General features: G+C 24.9%; 2 protein-coding genes across 2 annotated transcripts; both read right to left on the reverse strand.

Annotated features, from left to right (window-relative positions):
* Positions 1 to 5329: 5329 nt before the first annotated feature.
* LOC103515454 (chaperone protein DnaJ-like) lies at positions 5330 to 6560 on the reverse strand. The gene has a single exon (XM_008480397.3). The coding sequence runs from the start codon at positions 6449 to 6451 to the stop codon at positions 5330 to 5332; it is 1122 nt and encodes a 373-aa protein (XP_008478619.2). The 5' UTR covers positions 6452 to 6560.
* A 4037-nt stretch (positions 6561 to 10597) lies between these two features.
* LOC108253173 (leucine--tRNA ligase-like) lies at positions 10598 to 15006 on the reverse strand. The gene has a single exon (XM_026828161.1). It carries the CDS (start codon positions 14045 to 14047, stop codon positions 11366 to 11368), a length of 2682 nt encoding a protein of 893 aa, XP_026683962.1. The 5' UTR covers positions 14048 to 15006; the 3' UTR covers positions 10598 to 11365.
* Between the last annotated feature and the right edge of the window lie 5576 nt (positions 15007 to 20582).

The raw sequence follows: 20582 nt of genomic DNA on the forward strand, positions 1-20582 counted from the left end.
ATCTACAAAAAATTTTCTACGATACTTAACCAATTTATTTCTATTAGTATTTTTTCCACTTAAACAAAATAATTAACTCAGATGTAAAAATTTTATTGTATTTATTTTTACATATATTATTATTTTTTTATCTATTTATATAATTTTAGTAATAATTTTTATAATTGTAATTTGTTTGTTATCTTAATAATAGTTTAAATTGACCATAATTCTTTTTACGTAACATATTTGTTCGTAACAACAAATTATTTATTCAATAAATAAATATATTATTTATATTTTTAATTCTAATAAACATCATTATAAAGAAATGTATTCTTATATATAAAATATATTATGAAATAATTTTAAAAAATTTTTTCCAATTTTTTTTATTAAAACAAAACTGATTTCAATTTTGATTTTAAATTTAAAATTTTTGAAAACTCGAAAATTATATAATATAGATAAAAAACTCTAATATTATTAATTGTTTATTTAAAAATAAATTGATATAAACGTAATACAGAAATTGACATAATCTATAACTTAGATAGCGGTTAAATAGAATAGATATATATCTATTTTTAGTTCAAATACTATAAGAACTTTTTTAATTACGATAAAAAAGAAATTAATTTAGTTAGTTTTCATAACTATGTTGATTGTAACTCGGTGAAATAATAGGGTGAAGTAACTAAGTTCTTTTTTACGAAAAAATTCTCTTCTATATTGATGAGTTTTATTAATTAAAACTCTTAATAGTTTTAGAACGTGGTTATTATGTACTATTAAATATATAACAAGGCTTTTAAAAAATTATTATTTTAAAAAAATTTAAATATTTTAATAATTAAATATAATTTATTATTTTTAAGTACATATTGTTTTGATAATTTCTTAACAGAAATAATAATTTTTTATTTTAAAGACATTAACTTGATTGTTTTTAAAAAATCTAGCATAATTTCGATCATTAGATTTACGTAAATATGTACAACTACTTCTTAATTGTAATTACGTTCGTTTATAACGACTTTTTTTTTATTATAGGCCATTATTAAATTGCGTTAATTGTCCATAAGGTTATCGTGTATTTCTATAGAAACAATGTGCAGTAACCTTTTGATGACGACCTAGTTTTTACAACCGATTAATATAATCAGGTAAATTACGACTATATCATCTTGCAAATTTTTTCGACCATGGCATTACGAACCTTTTGAATTAACGCTACTTAAACGATACCCAAGTTCATTGGCTTTTAAGTATAAAACCAGGTCATTTTTTAGGAACCCTAATAAGACGACAAGGTCCACCTAGTAGTCCTCCTAGACGACGTCGTCATCGGCGATCTAATCAAGGTCGATGATGTCGTTCACTATGTCCACCTAGGTAATCTGTTGGACGACGCAACACACCACATTGACCATAATTTGGTTGAATGCCTTCATATAGAGCAATACCATACTATCGTAAACGAAGAAGAAATCTAGTCTCGACCAGGTTATCGATTTTGCGTCTTCTAACACGTAACGAAAATTTTACATACTAGCAAAACTATTTGCCACTAAGGTTGATCGAATGTTTCTTTTTTTACTTCTAAAATACAATAGCCTGAATTTTTTAGTGCTTGCCCCTATTTTCCTAAGCGCTTAACCCATACGAGGCACTTGAAAAAAAATTACATTTTTAAATCTATTCGTCTACACGTTTTACGCTATATAAGGACTAATTTTCTAAAACTTTGTGGAACCACTGATTTAATCATCTATAAAAGATACGGTTTTGTTTAGAAAAGAATAAGGACCAAATAATACAATAACGTGGGCACTTCGACGGTAGATTAAATTGCCAGCAAAAACTACCCCAAGGCTATACCCAAATAGCAGAGATTTTTAATATTTTAGAACCATCTATCACATGTTTTTATAGAGCTTGTCTTCCAAAACCTCTCCTCCATTTTTTGCATAAGGATTATCCAAGTGTACATAATAGCGCACTAAAAATATTGTAAATAATAAATGTTCGATTGCATAAGCCTTCTAATTAAAGTCTTCTAAAAGTTTTTTATAGTGGCCGGATTTAATCAAACTACAATAATACCCAGTCATAGTGGTTGACAAGAACCTTATAACCCTAATTTCCTAGGCTATAAACAATTAATTAAATAGCTATATAATAACAACAGTTGATCAAAATCGACCTAATGGTCCTTACAGATAAGGTACACCTAAATCACCAATTATTTGGTTAACCTAATGTTTATTAACCATTAAATAAAATTCTTCGCGTATTGTAGATATCTAGTAGTTATAGTATAATACTGACTAGATTATGGTTATGTAACATTTCAATTGACGATAAAACGAGATGCATAGGACCTAGATAACTTCAGAGTTTTCTATATGATCCGATTTCCATCGCACTTTACGACGGATATACCCGAACATGACTAAAAGTAGCGTTTCATACAATGCACTAACTACTACATAACACTGTAAGAACTTACTATATAGGTGATTAGAGTACACAGGATCGACAATAGCATACAGCTCTCACTCACAACATTTAATTGTCCGTCTGATACCATGGCTGTGAGCACCAGTATCAGCGCTTTGAATAGCATAGATGAGACCCATTTGTTAAGTTGTACTGTCGAAAAAACCGGATTTGACTGGTAGCTTTTAAACTGGGCTAATGTAATAGATAAAGAAGGATGATCCTATTCCTCATTTTTGGCGATTAATATAGTTCATCCAGGATATGTTTGTAGAATCAACATGCACAGCACGTACGAGGTAGGGCATAGATCAGGACAGGGGAGTAGTCTACTTTGCTACTTCTCCAGGTTATGATTGAAGGTAAAATTACTATATCTACCTAGGGTGTGGCTCCTGGGTCTTTCATTGCAATCATTTTAAACGTTACCTTTATGTTTGCCAATGTTAAAACAGCAGCACCCTAAGCTTGGCCCTGGAAGATGTTCCGTTCGTTCGCGCAATGTGACCGCATTGAAACGGACGACATTGAATTGTGTGGTTGGCATTGGTGAGTATTACACGTAGAGCCTATTTGCGGGAATAGACAGATTATTTGTTTGTGAATTTTTTCAAACTTTTTGGTTAATTCTTAGTGCAAATACAATTTGTCTCAATTGGAACCAAAATATTTGTAATAATTCATGACTGTTTTTCATATACGAGAGGCGCTTCATATAAAATCAAAGGTTGATTTTGTATTTATTATGTGAAGATTATATTATCTTTACGTTTTTTTTTTTTAATAGGCCACAAAACCTAAAAAGTAAGAAACTTTTATTTTTTTAATCCACTAACACAGAAAGCAGTTATGACTGATGATGCACACCTGAATTGGTAATACTCTTAAACCAGCATTTTGTACGGCACTAATAATATGAGCCCCTGGGTCTGAAATAGTTGGTGTTCCACTATCAGAAACTAATGCAATACGTTCTTTATTCTTTAATTTTAGTTTAATTATGGTGTTTGTGTGCTTATATTCATTTATATTTTATGAACAGAAAATAATATTTTTGATAAACCATAATTGCATTAATTAAGATTATTAGTATTTCTAGTATCTTCGCCATGCTATTGAATCAACAATACTAAGCACATATAAGGCTCGTAATGTAATATCAAAAATATTTCCAATAGGAGTAGCTAAAACATATAATGTAGAATGTGGATAGTTTTGTAATTTAATTTTATTAAAAAATGAAATATCTATCATAAAATGTATGTTATTGAATATTGACAAATATTATATAAAAATTTTTAAAAAAATATTTATATAACTTATGGTGCGGATAAAGGGATTTGAACCCATACGCTTTTTAGCACTAGACCCCTAAATCTAGCGCGTTCTACCAATTCCGCCATATCCGCTTTAAAAAAATAAAATAATAATTTTGAGGAAATTACATGTGCATATTTATTCTTAAATAATTTATTATTAAGATATAATGTTATTCATATTTTATTATAAAATGTTTTTAAGAAATATATTGGAGTATATTTAATTATACTATTACATATTTATTATTTTACAAATTTTAATTAAAGTATTATTATTGGAACTATTTAAATATTAAATGAAATATCATTTACTTACAAAAAAACGTGTATTAACAGGAGATCGTCCTACGGGTCCATTGCATATTGGTCATTACTCTGGATCACTAAAACTCGTATTGCATTACAGGATAAATATACTCAATTTTATAATAATAGCTGACATGCAAGCTTTAAGATAATGCCATTAATCCTATAAAAATCGTCATGCAATTAATGAAAGTTATGTTAGAATTAATTTATCAGTAGGAATTGATCCGGTTAAGAATAATAAATTTTTATTCAATCCATGATTTCCTCCAAATTTCTGAATTAACTATACTTATTTAAATTTAGTAAATATTTCTCGAATAGCACGGAATCAACTATTAAAAGTGAAATACAAACACAAAAAAGGATTTGAAAAATCAATTCGGCCAGGGTTTTTTATTTATCCAATTAGTCAAGTAGCAGATATTACTATATTTGATGCAGATATTGTTCCTGTAAGGCATTGATCAAAGTACCAATGATTGAGCAAGCATGTGAAATTGTTGATACATTTAATAATATTTACGGAAAGAATACTTTAATAAGGCCAAAAGCTTTATTATCAAAAAACGGTAATCGTTTACCTGGAATAGATGGACATCATAAAATGTCTAAATCTCTTAAAAAGGAATTTATTTATCCGATAGTCCGGATAAAATTGTTAAAAAATAAAAAACATGTACACTGATCCTAACCATTTACATATATCAGATCCAGGAAAAGTTGATGGAAATCCAGTATTTACATATTTAGATCAATTTGGAACTGATAAAAAAAAAAATTGCCAATATGAAATATCACTATACCAAGGTGGACTCGGAGATGTGACAATAAAAAAATATTTAATTGAAGTTATGCAAGACTTTTTATTTCCAATTAGAATAAAAAGGAAACAACTCTCTAAAGATAAAAAATATATACAAGATATATTAAAAATTGGATCAGAAAAAGCACAGGAAGAAGCGGAAAAAACATTAAAAAGAATAAAAAATGCAATGAATATAGATTATTTTTAATATTATAAATTTAAAATTTAAAAATTAATAAAAAAATTTTATAAAATCATTTGGAATAATCTCATTATTAATTAGTTTTTGTTATATAAAAATATAACAAAACTAATATTTTTAAAAATTTATAATAAATAAGAATTTATAGTTATTTATAATTAGTAAAAATTTTTATTTAGTTTTAAATAAGTTTAAAAAATTTTTTTATCAAATTTAAAAAAAATTTTTAACTTTGTTCAGTACTGTTTTAGTTCTAGGATTATGTTTAAAACCACCCTCAAGAATAGAGGTTTCTAATGAACGCAAAAGCTTCTTTTGATATTCTGTTAATTGTACAGGAGTTTCTATAGTAACATGACAAAATAAATCTCCTGGAATTGAAGATCGTATATTTTTTATCCCCTTTCCACGTAAACGAAAAATTTTACCAGATTGTGTACCCTCTGGAATTACAAAAAAAGCCTTTCCATTAAGAGTAGGAGCCTCAATTTCTCCCCCAAGTGCTGCTGTTGAAAATGAAATTGGCATTTCATAATGAAGATCATCACCATCTCGTTCAAATACTTTATGTGGCTTAATATGAATTTCAATATAAAGATTTCCATTTGATCCACCATTCAAACCAGGCTCACCGTTTCCAGTAGAACGAATACGCATATTATTTTCTATTCCAGCTGGGATTTTAACTTCTAATGTTTTATTACGTTTTATTCTACCAATTCCATTACAATCTAAACAAGGATGAGGAATAACTTTTCCTGCACCCTGACATTTCGGACAAGTTTGTTGGATACTAAAAAATCCTTGCTGCATTCTTACTTGCCCTTGCCCTGAGCATGTAAAACAAGAAATAGGTGAAGTTCCTTTTTTAGCACCATTACCATAGCAAGATTTGCATATATCCCATGATGGAACTCTAATGGAAGTATTAAAACCATAAGCGGCTTGCTCTAAGGTAATTTCAAGATTATAACGTAAATCTTTTCCGTTTGAACCCTTGTTATTGTTATCACGGTCACGATTAGAGCCAAAAATATCTCCAAAAATATCTCCAAATGCATCAGCAAAATTACTTGCCTCTGCAGAAGCGCTGCTCCCGCTCATGTTTGGATCAATACCTGCGTGTCCATATTGATCATAAATGATACGTTTCTCAGAATCCGATAATACTTCATATGCCTCTTTAATTTCTTTAAATTTTTCTTCAGCATTTTTATTATTAGGATTTCTATCTGGATGATATTTCATAGCTAATTTTCTATAAGCTCTTTTAATTTCATTCTCAGAAGCATTTTTTTTTAAATTTAATATTTTATAAAAATCACGTTTCGCCATATTTTTCACAAATCCCAATAATTATTTTAAATTAAAAATATATTTATTTAATTACCAAAATGACAAAACAGTCATTTTGGTAATTTTATATAAAATAAATAAAAGAATATAAAATATTATTTTACATAAAATACTATTTTACTTCTTTAAAGTCAGCGTCAACAACATTATCATTTTTTGTATTATTTTTATTACTATTACAATCATTATTGGATGTTGTAGTATTTTTCTGTGTATCTGTATATTTTTTTTCATTTAATTTTTGAGAGACAGATAATAATGCGGTAGATTTAGAATCAATAACAGATTTGTCATTATTTTTTAAAGCTTTTTCAAGTTCATCAATAGCTATTTTAATTTTTTCTTTCTCTGATTCATTTAACTTATTATCATATTCACTTAAAGATTTTTTTGTTGAATGAATAAGTGATTCTCCATGATTTCGAGATTCAGCTAATTCTCTTAAGCGCTTATCTTCTTCCGCATTAGCTTCGGCACTTTGTACCATTTTTTTTATTTCTTCTTCAGTTAAACCAGAATTAGCTTTAATTGTAATTTTATTTTCTTTACCAGTCTTTTTATCTTTAGCAGTAACATGCAAAATACCATTTGCATCTATATCAAAAGTTACTTCAATTTGCGGTATACCACGTAATGCTGGTGGGATACCTTCTAAATTAAACTCTCCTAAAATTTTATTTCCAGAGACCATTTCTCTTTCGCCTTGATATACTTTTACTGTTACAGCTGGCTGATTATCTTCAGCGGTAGAAAAAACCTGACTAAATTTTGTTGGAATAGTGGTATTTTTCTTGATCATTTTAGTCATTATACCACCCATAGTTTCAATACCCAAAGACAAAGGAGTTACATCCAATAATAATAAATCTTTTCGATCTCCAGATAACACTGATCCTTGAATTGCGGCACCAACAGCTACAGCTTCATCTGGATTTATGTCACGACGAGGATCTTTTCCAAAAAATTCTTTTACTTTTTCTTGTACTTTAGGCATTCGAGTCATGCCACCAACTAAAATAATATCATTAATGTCTGATACCTTAATTCCAGCATCTTTAATTGCAATACGACATGGTTCAATAGTTCGTGTAATTAATTCATCAACAAGTAATTCTAATTTAGCGCGAGTAATCTTTAAATTTAAATGAACTGGAGCACCATTAGACATAGCAATATAAGGTTCATTAATTTCAGTTTGTTTTGATGAAGATAATTCGATTTTAGCGCGTTCTGCTGAAGCTTTTATTCTTTGTAATGCAATAGAATCTTTTCGTAAATCTATTCCGTTAATTTTATTAAATTCATCTAAAATATAATCTATAATACGCTGATCAAAATCCTCACCCCCTAAAAAAGTATCACCATTTGTTGATAATACCTCAAATTGTTTTTCACCATCTACATCAGCTATTTCAATAATAGATACATCAAAGGTTCCACCACCTAAATCATATACAACAATATTACGATCACTTTTCCCTGATTTATCAAGACCAAACGCAAGTGCCGCAGCAGTAGGTTCGTTTATAATTCTTTTTACTTCTAATCCAGCAATACGACCAGCATCTTTAGTTGCTTGACGCTGAGCATCATTAAAATACGCCGGGACAGTAATAACAGCCTCAGTTATTTCTCCTCCTAAATAATCTTCAGCGGTTTTTTTCATTTTACGTAATACCTCAGCTGAAATTTGCGGAGGAGCTAATTTTTTCCCTCGAACAGAAATCCATGCATCACCATTATCTGCTTTTACAATTTTATATGGCATTAAAGAAATATCTTTTTGAACTTCTTTTTCATTAAATTTACGACCAATTAATCGTTTTGCAGCATAAATTGTATTTTTTGGATTAGTAACTGCTTGACGTTTAGCTGGGGCCCCAACTAGTATTTCACCGTTTTCTTGATAAGCAATAACAGAAGGTGTGGTACGAGCACCTTCAGAATTTTCAATTACTTTAGGTTGACTACCTTCTATTATTGATACACATGAATTAGTTGTGCCTAAATCAATACCAATAATTTTACTCATAATTCTTCCTTTTAATATTTAATTTAAAATTATTTATTGCGCAACAGTAACAAGAGCTGGACGTAATAATCTTTCAGAAATTAAATATCCTTTTTGTAAAACTTCTACAATAGTATTTGGTTCTTGTTCTGCTGAAATTGTTGATACTGCTTGATGCTTCATTGGATCAAGTTTATCTCCAATTATAGGATTAATTTCTAATAAATTATTTTTTTTAAATACAGAAGATAATTGTTTTAATGTTATTTCCACACCTTTTTTTAGAGACTCAATAGATGGAGTTTCAACATTTAATGCCATTTCTAAACTATCTTTTACTGACAGCAACTCTTTTGCAAAATTTTCAATAGAAAATTTATACGCGCGTGCAAGATCCTCTTGAGATCTTCGTCTAATATTTTCAGATTCAGCTTTAGCTCGAAGATAAGCGTCTTGCATATAAGAGGCCTTTATTTCTGCGGTATTTAATTTTTTTTTAAGCTCATTTTCGACTGTTTTATCTTCTTCTTTACTTTCGACTGTTTTATCTTCTTCTTTACTTTCGACTGTTTTATCTTCTTCTTTACTTTCGACTTCGACTGTTTTATCTTCTTCTTTACTTTCGACTGTTTTATTTAAAAATTCTTTTTTTTTAAAACTAGAATTTTTTATTTTTTCAAAAGTATTTATTTTTTCTTTTTTTTCATTATTTTTCATTTAAAATCCTAACTAAATCAATAAATACTAAACTCTAGTATTGAGGTGGTTATAACTTATTTCAAGGGTTATAAAATTAAAATTTTAAATATTTATAAATTATTATTTTTTTTAAAAATTTTATAAAATAATATACTATTCTTATAACATTCTTTATAATATAAAATTTTAATAAAACAATGAAAATAAATTGGATTACGCGTTTAAAAGAAAGTTTATCTAAAACTGCTTGTAACTTAAAATCTTTGATTGTGAATAAAAAAATTGATAAAAATTTATATAATGAACTTGAATCAGATTTATTAAAAGCAGATGTTGGATTTGAAACTACACAATTTTTGTTAAATGAATTAAAAAAAATTATATACTCAAAAAAATTATTTAACACAGAACAAGTTAGAAATGTTTTACATAATTTATTAGTAAACTTATTGAAATCATTAGAAAAACCATTAATTTTTAAAAAATGTAAACCATTTGTAATAATGATAGTTGGAGTAAATGGAGTAGGTAAAACTACTACAATTGGTAAATTAGCGAATTATTTTAAAAAACGTAAAAAATCGGTATTATTAGCCGCTTGTGATACTTTTCGCGCAGCTGCATATGAACAATTATTAATTTTAGGAAAATATAATGATGTTCCTGTGATATCCGAAAAAAAAATTACTGATCCTGCCGCAATAGCTTTTAATGCGATAAATATAGCACAAAAAAAAAATACTGATATCGTAATAGTAGATACATCTGGTAGATTATCAACTCAATCTCATTTAATGAGGGAATTAAAAAAAATTAAAAAAGTAATTGAAAAAAAAATATTTGAATTACCATATGAAATTTTTTTAATAATTGATGGAAATACAGGTCAAAACACATTATCTCAAATAAAAGAATTTTCTAAAATTTTACGTATTACTGGTTTAATAATTACAAAATTAGATGGTACTACAAAAGGGGGTATATTAGCTGCGATTGCAAAAAAATATTCTATACCTTTATATTTTATAGGTATTGGAGAAAAAATTGAAGACTTACAAATATTTAATGCAGTAGATTTTGTAAATGCCTTATTAAATCAAAATTAATGAAATAAAAATTTATATTATATTAACTTGATAAAATTATTATTAATTTAGATAATGAAACCCATGGGTCTCTATAATAAGATTTAATATGCATTCCTTTAAGTTCTTTATCAATTTGAACTATTTCATAAAATGCATATTTTAAAATATCTAAAGACAATCTTTTTAATGCTATTTCTATTAAAGATTGATATTTTATATAAATATGATATTTTTCAAATAAATTTTTTAAAGATTTGCCATTATTAATCGCAGTTTTAAATTTAAGTAAAATACAAATTTCTTGTGTAATAACCCATAATATTAATGGAAAAGTTTCATTTTCATTTTTTAAGTCCTGAAGAATTAATATTAAACGAATTAAATCTCCGTTTAATATATTTTCTTTAATACTAAATATATTATATTTTGCAGCTTTTGATATGGAATGTTTTACTTGTTGAAATGTAAGAGTTCCTGGTCCATATAAAAAAAATAATTTTATTATTTCTTGATTTGCTGCTAATAAATTACCCTCAACTTGTTCAGTAATAAAATTTAATGTTTTTTTATCAATATTTTGTTGTTGAGAAATTAATCTAGAATTAATCCATTTTGGTAAATCAATTATTTTAATAGAAGGTATTTCTATAAATGTAAAATTATTTTTTAATAATTGTATCCAGGTTTTTTTTTGTGATAATAAATCCAATTTCGGTAAATTTATAATTGTTATATTATTTTTATTTAAATTATTAATATATTTTTCTAATATACATTCTCCTGTTTTACTAATTTGTTTTATGTTGGATATACGCAATTCAATTATCTTTTTATTATAAAATAATGATAATTCTTGATTTATTTTTAATAATTCATCCCACTTAAATAAGTAATCAATTGTTAAAATATTTCTTTCATGAAATCCATAATGTTTAACATGTTTTCGAATTTTATCAGAAGCTTCTTGTAAAAAAAGATATTCATTACTTGATATAGTATATATTGGTGATAAATTTTTAGAATTTATAAGATATTTATCTAATAATTCTATATTTCTTAGAAACATTTAGGTATCCTATTTATCGAAATAAAATATTAAATAATAATGTTAACTAATTTATTTGGAATTATAAAAAATTTTTTTGGTGGATGTATAATATATTTTTGAATAACTTTATTTTTTAATACAATTTTTTTAATAAAATCAGTGGTACATTTTTTTTTTACAAAAATATGTCCTCGAAATTTACCATTAATTTGAATAATTAATTTAACTTCTTCTTTTTCTTCTTCTAATGCAAGAGAATCAATTTTAGGCCAACATGCATTTAAAATATCACCTTGTTGTATTGAATATTTAAGTTCCTTCCATAAAATATGGGTAATATGCGGGGCAATTGGATTTAGTACACGTAAAAATATCGACATACCTTCATATAATAAAATGTCGTTATTAGTGTTTTTATTATTATCAAATTTAGTTTCAGAATTTATACGCTCTAAAATATTAAATATTTTCATACATCCTGATACAACAGTGTTATATTGAATACGTTTTATATCCCTATTAATTTGTTGTAAGATTTTATGAATTTTTCTGCGAAATACTTTTTGATTATTATTAAATTTAATTACTGAAAAATCATTATGAAAAATATTAAGATTAATAATATTTATTATTCTTGGAGCTAAAATATATGAAAAATTCCATACTCGATTCAAAAAACGATAAGCGCCTTCAATTCCAATATCAGACCATTCTAAATTTTTTTCCGGAGGAGCGCTAAATATTATAAATAAACGAGTAGAGTCTGCTCCATAAGTATTTATTTGAGTTTGTGGATCAATACCATTATTCTTCGATTTAGACATTTTTTCTATACCACCAATAATTACGGGTTTTTTATCTAATTTTAAAATCGCATGTATTGGTTTATTTTTTTTATCTAATGTGATCTTAACATCATCTGGATTATACCATCTTTTTTTGTTAGATGAATTTTCTATTCTATAATAGGTTTTATTTAAAATCATCCCTTGTGTTAATAATCTAATGAATGGTTCATTAAATTTAATTAATCCCAAATTATACATTAATTTAGTCCAAAACCGAGCATATAATAAATGTAATATAGCATGCTCAATTCCTCCAATATATTGATCTACTGGCATCCAATAATTTATTTTATTATCATCAATCATAAAATTTTCTAATTTTGGAGATATATATCTCATATAATACCACGAAGAATCAACAAAAGTATCCATAGTGTCAGTTTCACGAAATGCTAATTTATTACACTTTGGACAAGATACATGTAAAAATTTTTTATTTTCTTTAAGTAAATTATTCGGGACACATGTTTCTGGTAAAATTACTGGTAAATCTTTTTCTGGAACCGGAACTGATCCGCAACTATCACAATAAATTATTGGAATTGGTGTCCCCCAATAACGTTGTCTAGATATAGCCCAATCACGCAAACGAAATATATTTTTTTTATTTCCTAAACCAAGTTTAATTAAATCAGTACTAATTGCATTAGTGGCTTCCTTATGGGACATATTATTATATTTGCACGAATTAATACAGTAACAATTTTCTTTATCAATATACCAATCTTTCCAAATTTTATCTGAGTAACTTTTATTTTTAACATTTATAACTTGTTTAATTAATAAAGAATGTTTTTTTGCAAAATAAAAATCATGTTTATTATGCGCAGGCACACCTATAGCTGCTCTTCCATAAGATTTTTCTATTACATAATTAACAACAAAAACTTTAATTTCTTGATTAGTCAAAGGATGTAATACTTTTAATTGGGTTAATATACTCTTTTTTAATAAATTATTAGATTCAATATTATTGTTTTTTTTATATTCTAAAATAAATTTTTGTAATAATAAATTATTACGCGCGGCAAATATAGCTAAAGGATGTTCCGGAGAAATTACACAAAAAGTAATTCCATAAATTATATCAATACGAGTAGTAAAAATCCATAATTTTCCATTTTGTATTAATTTATTATTTTTATTAGGATCTTTTATATTATGCGGAAAAGCTAAAAAAATACCTTTTGATTTACCGATCCAATTAACTTGCATTAAACGAACTTTTTTAGGCCAATAAGGTAATTTTTTTTTAACATACTCAAGTAATTCTTCTGCATAATTAGTAATTTTTGCATAATACATTGGTATTTTTTTTTTTTCTATAATTGCATCCGATCTCCATCCTCTTCCATTAATAACTTGTTCATTAGCTAAAACAGTTTTTTCTATTGGATCCCAATTTACTATACCAGTTTTTTTATAAATGATACCTCTTTTAAACATTTTTAAAAATATCCATTGATTCCATTTATAATATTTTGGTGAACAAGTAATTATTTCGCGAGACCAATCAATCGCTAATCCAAGAGAAGAAAGTTGTTTTTTCATATAAGAGACATTGTCATATGTCCATTTAGCTGGAGAAGTATTATTTAAAATTGCAGCATTTTCTGCTGGCATCCCGAATGCATCCCATCCCATTGGCATTAATACATTATAACCATTCATTCTCATATAACGATACATTACATCATTTATAGTGTAATTACGAACATGCCCCATATGTAATTTCCCGGATGGATATGGTAGCATTGAACATGTGTAAAATTTTCCATTAGGAAATCTTGTATCATTTTCAGTGGTTTGATAAGCATTAATTTTATTCCAATAACATTGAGTTATTTTTTCTATTTCAACAAAATTATATTTTTTTTGCATAGTAATATTTGTGTTTTTAAATTAAAAATTAGTTTAAAAATTTTTTGAAAAAATTTATAAAATTTAAAAGTTTTAATTTAAAAAAAATGTTTATCTGCCATATACGAACTACGAATCATTGATCCAACTAAAACATTTTTAAATCCTAATTTATATGCTATTTTTTTAAATTTTTCAAAAAATTTTGGATGTAAATATCTGTGCACCGGTAAATGTAAGCGACTTGGCATCAAATATTGACCGATAGTTAATATATCTATATTGTGATTGCGCATATCATGTATTACCGTTAAAATTTCCTCATCATTTTCACCAAGTCCAACCATAATACCAGATTTTGTTAAAATATTTGGGTATAATTTTTTAAAATTTTTTAATAAATTTAATGAATGTTTATAATCCGATCCAGGACGAACTTTTTTGTAAAGTCGGGGAACTGTTTCTATATTATGGTTTAATACATCCGGTAATGCTTGTTTAAAAATTTTTAACACGTGATTTATTTGATTACGAAAATCTGGTATTAATATTTCTATTTTAATTTTTGTAGATAATTTACGTATATGTTTTATACAAGAAACAAAATGAGAAGATCCACCATCATGTAAATCATCACGATTAACGCTAGTAATTACCACATAATTTAATTTTAATTTATTAATAGTATAAGCTATTTTTTTAGGTTCCTCAATATCTAAAGGATCCGGTCGACCATGAGAAATATTGCAAAATTTACAACGACGAGTACATATACTACCCATAATCATAAATGTTGCCACACCTCTTCCAAAACATTCCCCAATATTTGGACATGATGCTTCTTCACAAACTGTAACTAAATTATTAGCACGTAAAATATTTTTAGTTTTATTAAAATTATCTATATTTGATATTAATTTTACTCTAATCCAATTTGGTTTTTTTAATATTTCTATATTTTTATCTTTTGTTAGATTCATTTTATTATAATAAGAAGTATTTTAAAAAGTATTTTTCCTAAAGTATTTATTTAATTATATAAAAAAATTTTTAATAAATAAATGTTGAACTTTTGAAATTGTCGTATTAATTCCTAATTTTTTCATATCAACAATTACTAATCCGGGGTAACCGCAAGGATTTATATTGTTAAATGGTTCTAAATCCATTGAAACATTAATAGATACTCCATGATAAACATATCCTTTAGCGGAAATTTTTAATCCTATAGAAGCAATTTTTGCACCAGAAAAAGGTCCGTTAGCAATATAAACTCCTGGTGCATTTTTTTTTCTTTTACAATTAATATTATATTGTGACATTGTAAGGATTACAGCTTCTTCAATATTTTCTACTAATTTTTTTATATATATTTTTATATTGTCACTATATCTTCTGCGTAAATCAATTAATAAATAAATTATAGCCTGACCTGGACCATGATAGGTCACTTCTCCACCTCTATCTGTTCTGATAATTGGAATATTATTTAATTTTTTAGAAATTAGAATATGAGAAAAATTAGATTTTAATCCTAATGTATATACCGGAAAATGTTCAACGAACCATAATTGATCTATTGTATAATTTGTTCTATTAGAATTAAATAATAGCATTGCATTAAAACTAACTATATATGGCTCTAACCCACGTTGAATTATTTGTAAATTAGAATAAGTACTAGAAATAGAAATAGAAAACATATTTAATAAATTATAAAGTTGTTTTTTGATATAAATTATTTTAATATATTTTTTCGGTTATTCATATAGCGCTTAAAATAGCTATTTTATTAATATAAAATATGCTATTATATTTTTAAAATTTTAATTTTTTATGGATTCCTTATGAAAACTATTGGTCAATCTTTATCTTCTTATCGAGTTATAGGAGTAAAACCGGGATTTAATTTACCCGAAGAAAATAATGTTTCCGCATTTAAGGTTATTACAGAATCTTCTTTCCCTGGTAAATGGAAGATTTTTTATTTTTATCCAAAAGATTTTACTTTTGTTTGTCCAACAGAAATTAGCGAATATAATAAATTAGTCAAAGATTTTAATGAACGTAATGCTATTTTATTAGGCGGTTCAAGTGATAATGAATTCGTTAAATTAGCATGGCGTCGTGAAAACTCAAATCTTTATAAATTAAATCATTGGCAATTTTCAGATACTAATGGTTCTTTAATTGATCAATTAGGCATTCGTCATGAAACTGGAGTTGCATTACGCGCTACTTTTATTTTTGATCCTCAAAATATAATTCAACATATTACAGTAAATAATTTAAATGTTGGTCGTAATCCAATAGAAACATTACGTATTTTAGATGCCATACAAACTGGTAAACTTTGCGCTTGTAATAGAACTTTAAATGGTAAAACTTTGTAAATAAAATATATTTTTTATATTTTTAGAGTTTATATAAAATTCATATAAAATTTATTAATTACTTATAAGTATAGTAATTTTTTATATTATATATACACACATATATTCTACTGATTTTTTTGTTTTTCAAGAAGGTTAAACTACATTTATTTTAACTTTTGTAAAATATAGCTATTCAAATATACCTGGTTTTAATTAGAAATAACCTTATTCAATTTAAAAATAGTACATATTACATATCTTTATTGAATATCGAATAAATTAAGACCAGAAGAGACGTTAATGTTAACAGATGACAAAAATATTATTGATATCCAATTTGCTTTCAATATAAAATAATACAGCAAATTGGATATTTAATAATATTAATCAAAAAAAAATAATTAGATAAGTTACTAAAACTGTAATTCTTTAAATTGTTGATCAAAATAAAACGAAATTATTTAGAAAGAATAAAAATTTCATTGGATGTCAATAAATTAATACAAAATATTTTAAATTATTACAATATGTCACTCAAAAATACAAGATGTTCAACCATAAAAAAGTGCATATATATTTGTTGTTAATGACTAAAAAATAAAGGACAAACTCTCGTTTAATATAAGAATAAAAAATATATAAATTTCGTATAATAATAAATAACAAGGCATAAAAATCATATTTTAAACAAAATATTTAATGAATATCCCAAATATCCAGAAATTACTAGAAATCGATATGTATCTTATCAAAATATTTTTGGCAATACAACAAAAATTATATTGAATACTCATTATAAAAATAATATGATTAATTTATTAATTTATAAATTTAGTTATATAAATTATTTTATTACATCATAAAGAATATTTTTAATCAATAAATTCATGAGAATATTGATCCTCATATATATTTTATTAATTTAGGAGATAAGGAACAAACACAAGATCTTTAATACAAATAGTGAAATTTAGTTCTATTCACTAGATAAGAAAAAAATTACCAAACGACGAACAATCCAAGAAGTAATTTCTAAATAACGTATAAATAACGAAATAAATACATTATAAATTAAAATTAAAATTAGACTAAACAAATTTGTTGACAAATATATAATCTGAAATCGAGAATACATTTACAAATAAATTACGCTCTATTCTAGAGGATAAGAAAATAAGAAAGAAATTTTTATAAAAATGTAGATTTTATATCATATAGAATTTACGAAAATTTTTTAATAAAAATTTAGAATTTTATAAATTTATCAAAGTTTTAAATCATTTAGTTTTTATAAAAAATATTTTTTATTGAATTAATTTTGAAAGATCAGCTATTACATTTAATAATTTATATATTTTTTTTAATAATATTAAACGATTAGTTTTTAATAATATATCTTGAGTAATTATTTTTATTTTTTTAAAGTATATATTAGTACTATCATATAATTTTATTAATAATTTTAATATTTCAAAAAATTCACCCTTAGAATATAAAATATCTACTTCTGGTTTAATTTTATTAATAATTATATATAAATTTATTTCTTCTGGTTTTTTAAGTAATTCATATTTTATTTTTTTATTCTCAAAAAAAGAACTATCTATTTTTTTAAGTATATTATGTATACGTTTATTAATGAAAAGTATTTTTTTAGATTCCGGTAATAAAATAAATGAATGAATAGCAATAATTTTATCATGAATATTAGATATAATATCCGGTTTTTTTTCTATTATTGCTTGAATTTCATTAAATTTATAATTTTTATAATTTAATAAAGTAAATAATCTATCATAAATAAATTTTAATAATTCCTTTATTGGGTTATTAAAATTTATATTTTTTTTAAATATATTTATTGTGATATTTAATAATTCTAAAATTGATAATGGAAGATTCTTTTCAATAAGTATACGTAATATACCTATTGTGCAACGACGTAACGCAAATGGATCTTTATCACCAGTTGGTTTTAAACCAATTCCCCAAATTCCAACTAATATTTCTAATTTATCAGATAAAGCCAATATTATAGATATAATATTTTTAGGCAAAGTATCACCAGAAAAACATGGTTTATAATGTTCTTTTATAGATTTTATTATTTCTATAGATTCTCCATCATTATATGCATAATAACTACCTATAACTCCTTGTAATTCTGGAAATTCTATAACCATACTAGTTAATAGATCAGATTTTGATAAAAATGCCGCACGTTCTACAAGTTTTGAATCTTCATTAAGTAAATTTGCTATCTTTATAGATATTTTACAAATACGTAAAGTACGTTCAAATTGATTTCCTAATTTATTATGGTAAATAACATCTTTTAAAAAAGGAACTCTATCAATTAATTTTTTTTTTTTATCTTGTTCGTAAAAAAAATTAGCATCTAATAAACGAGAATGAAGTACTTGTTCATTTCCTTTGATAATAAAATATGGATTATTAGTTTCTAAATTAGAAACTATTAAAAATTTAGAACATAAATTATTATTAGAATCTTTTAATGCAAAATATTTTTGATATTTTTGCATTATTAAAATTAAACATTCTTTTGGTATAGCTAAAAATGATTTATCAAATTTACACATATAAATTATTGGCCATTCTACTAAGGCCGTTACTTCATCTAATAATATTTCTGGCATCAATATTTTATATTTTCCAGCTGCTTTCAATAATAAATTTCTAATATATTTTTTACGATATTGAAAATTTGCAATAACTTTACCATCCCTATCAAGAATATCTGAATATTGTTCGGCAAAATTAATTTTAATATTTTTTTTTGATAAAAATCGATGACCTAATGTTTGATTACCAGAATTAAGTCCGAATAAATTTATTTTTATAATATCGTCGCCATGTAATACAAGTAATTTACGTACAGGTCTTATAAAACAAAATATTTTTTGAGTATTATTTATATAATTAAAATTTTGATAATTCATTGCTATAGGTATTTGTAATTTAGATATAGCTTTTTCTAAAATTTTTTGAAGAGATATTTTTAGTAAAACACCTTTTATAATATGATTATAAAAAAAAAATTCTACTTTTTTTTCTATATTTTTTTCTAATTGATTAAATTTAATTAATTTTATTCCAATTATTTTAGATAAATTATATAATTTTTTTTTTAATAAATCAGTTGGAGATTTAGATACATTATCTAAAGCTAATGAAACTGGAAGAATTTTTTTTCGAATTATTTTGTTATTAGAAATAGAACATACATTAGTTATACTAACAGCTAATCTTCTTGGAGTAGCATAAGAAGTTGCAAAAGAATTTTTTTCTAAAAAATTATTTTTTTTTAAGATTTCATAAAGAATATTAGAAAATTCATTAGAAATTTTATTAAGTATTTTCGATGGTAATTCTTCTGTTAAAAATTCAATTAGCAATGTTTTATTCATATTTATTTTTTATTATATTTTTATAAAAATAAGAATTATAAGTTTATTAAAAATTTATTATTTCTTTAACAATGGAAAACCAAGTTTTTTGCGTGTTTTATAATAAATTTTTGCTATTTTACAAGATAAAGTACGTATTCTTTTTATATAAGAAGCTCTTTCTGTAACAGAAATAATACCTCTAGCATCTAATAAATTAAAAGTATGCGTTGCTTTTAGCAACATTTCATATGCAGGTAATATTAATAAAAGTTTTAATAATCTTTTGGTTTCGGATTCATAATTATTAAACGTTAACAATAAAAAATTAGTATTTGAATATTCAAAATTATAATATGATTGTTCAAGTTCATTTTGATAAAAGATATCTTTATAAGTTAAATGAGTATTTTTTTTTCCAAGATTATTTGTAATATTTTTTGCCCATATTAAATCAAAAACATTTTCTACTCCTTGTAAATGCACCGCCAATCGCTCAATACCATATGTAATTTCACCTAAAATAGGTTGACAATTAAGTCCACCAATTTGTTGAAAATAAGTAAGTTGAGTAATTTCCATCCCATTTAACCAAATTTCCCAACCTACCCCCCATGCTCCAAGAGTAGGATTTTTCCAATTATCTTCAACAAAACGAATATCATTTTGTTTCAAATTTAATCCAAGAGAAATTAAAGAATAAAGATAAAGATCAATTATATTTTCTGGTGCTGGTTTTAATATTACTTGATATTGATAATAATGTTGAATGCG

Source organism: Diaphorina citri, unplaced genomic scaffold (genome assembly GCF_000475195.1).
Source record: "Diaphorina citri unplaced genomic scaffold, Diaci psyllid genome assembly version 1.1 scaffold1348, whole genome shotgun sequence".
NCBI lineage: Eukaryota > Metazoa > Arthropoda > Insecta > Hemiptera > Psyllidae > Diaphorina > Diaphorina citri.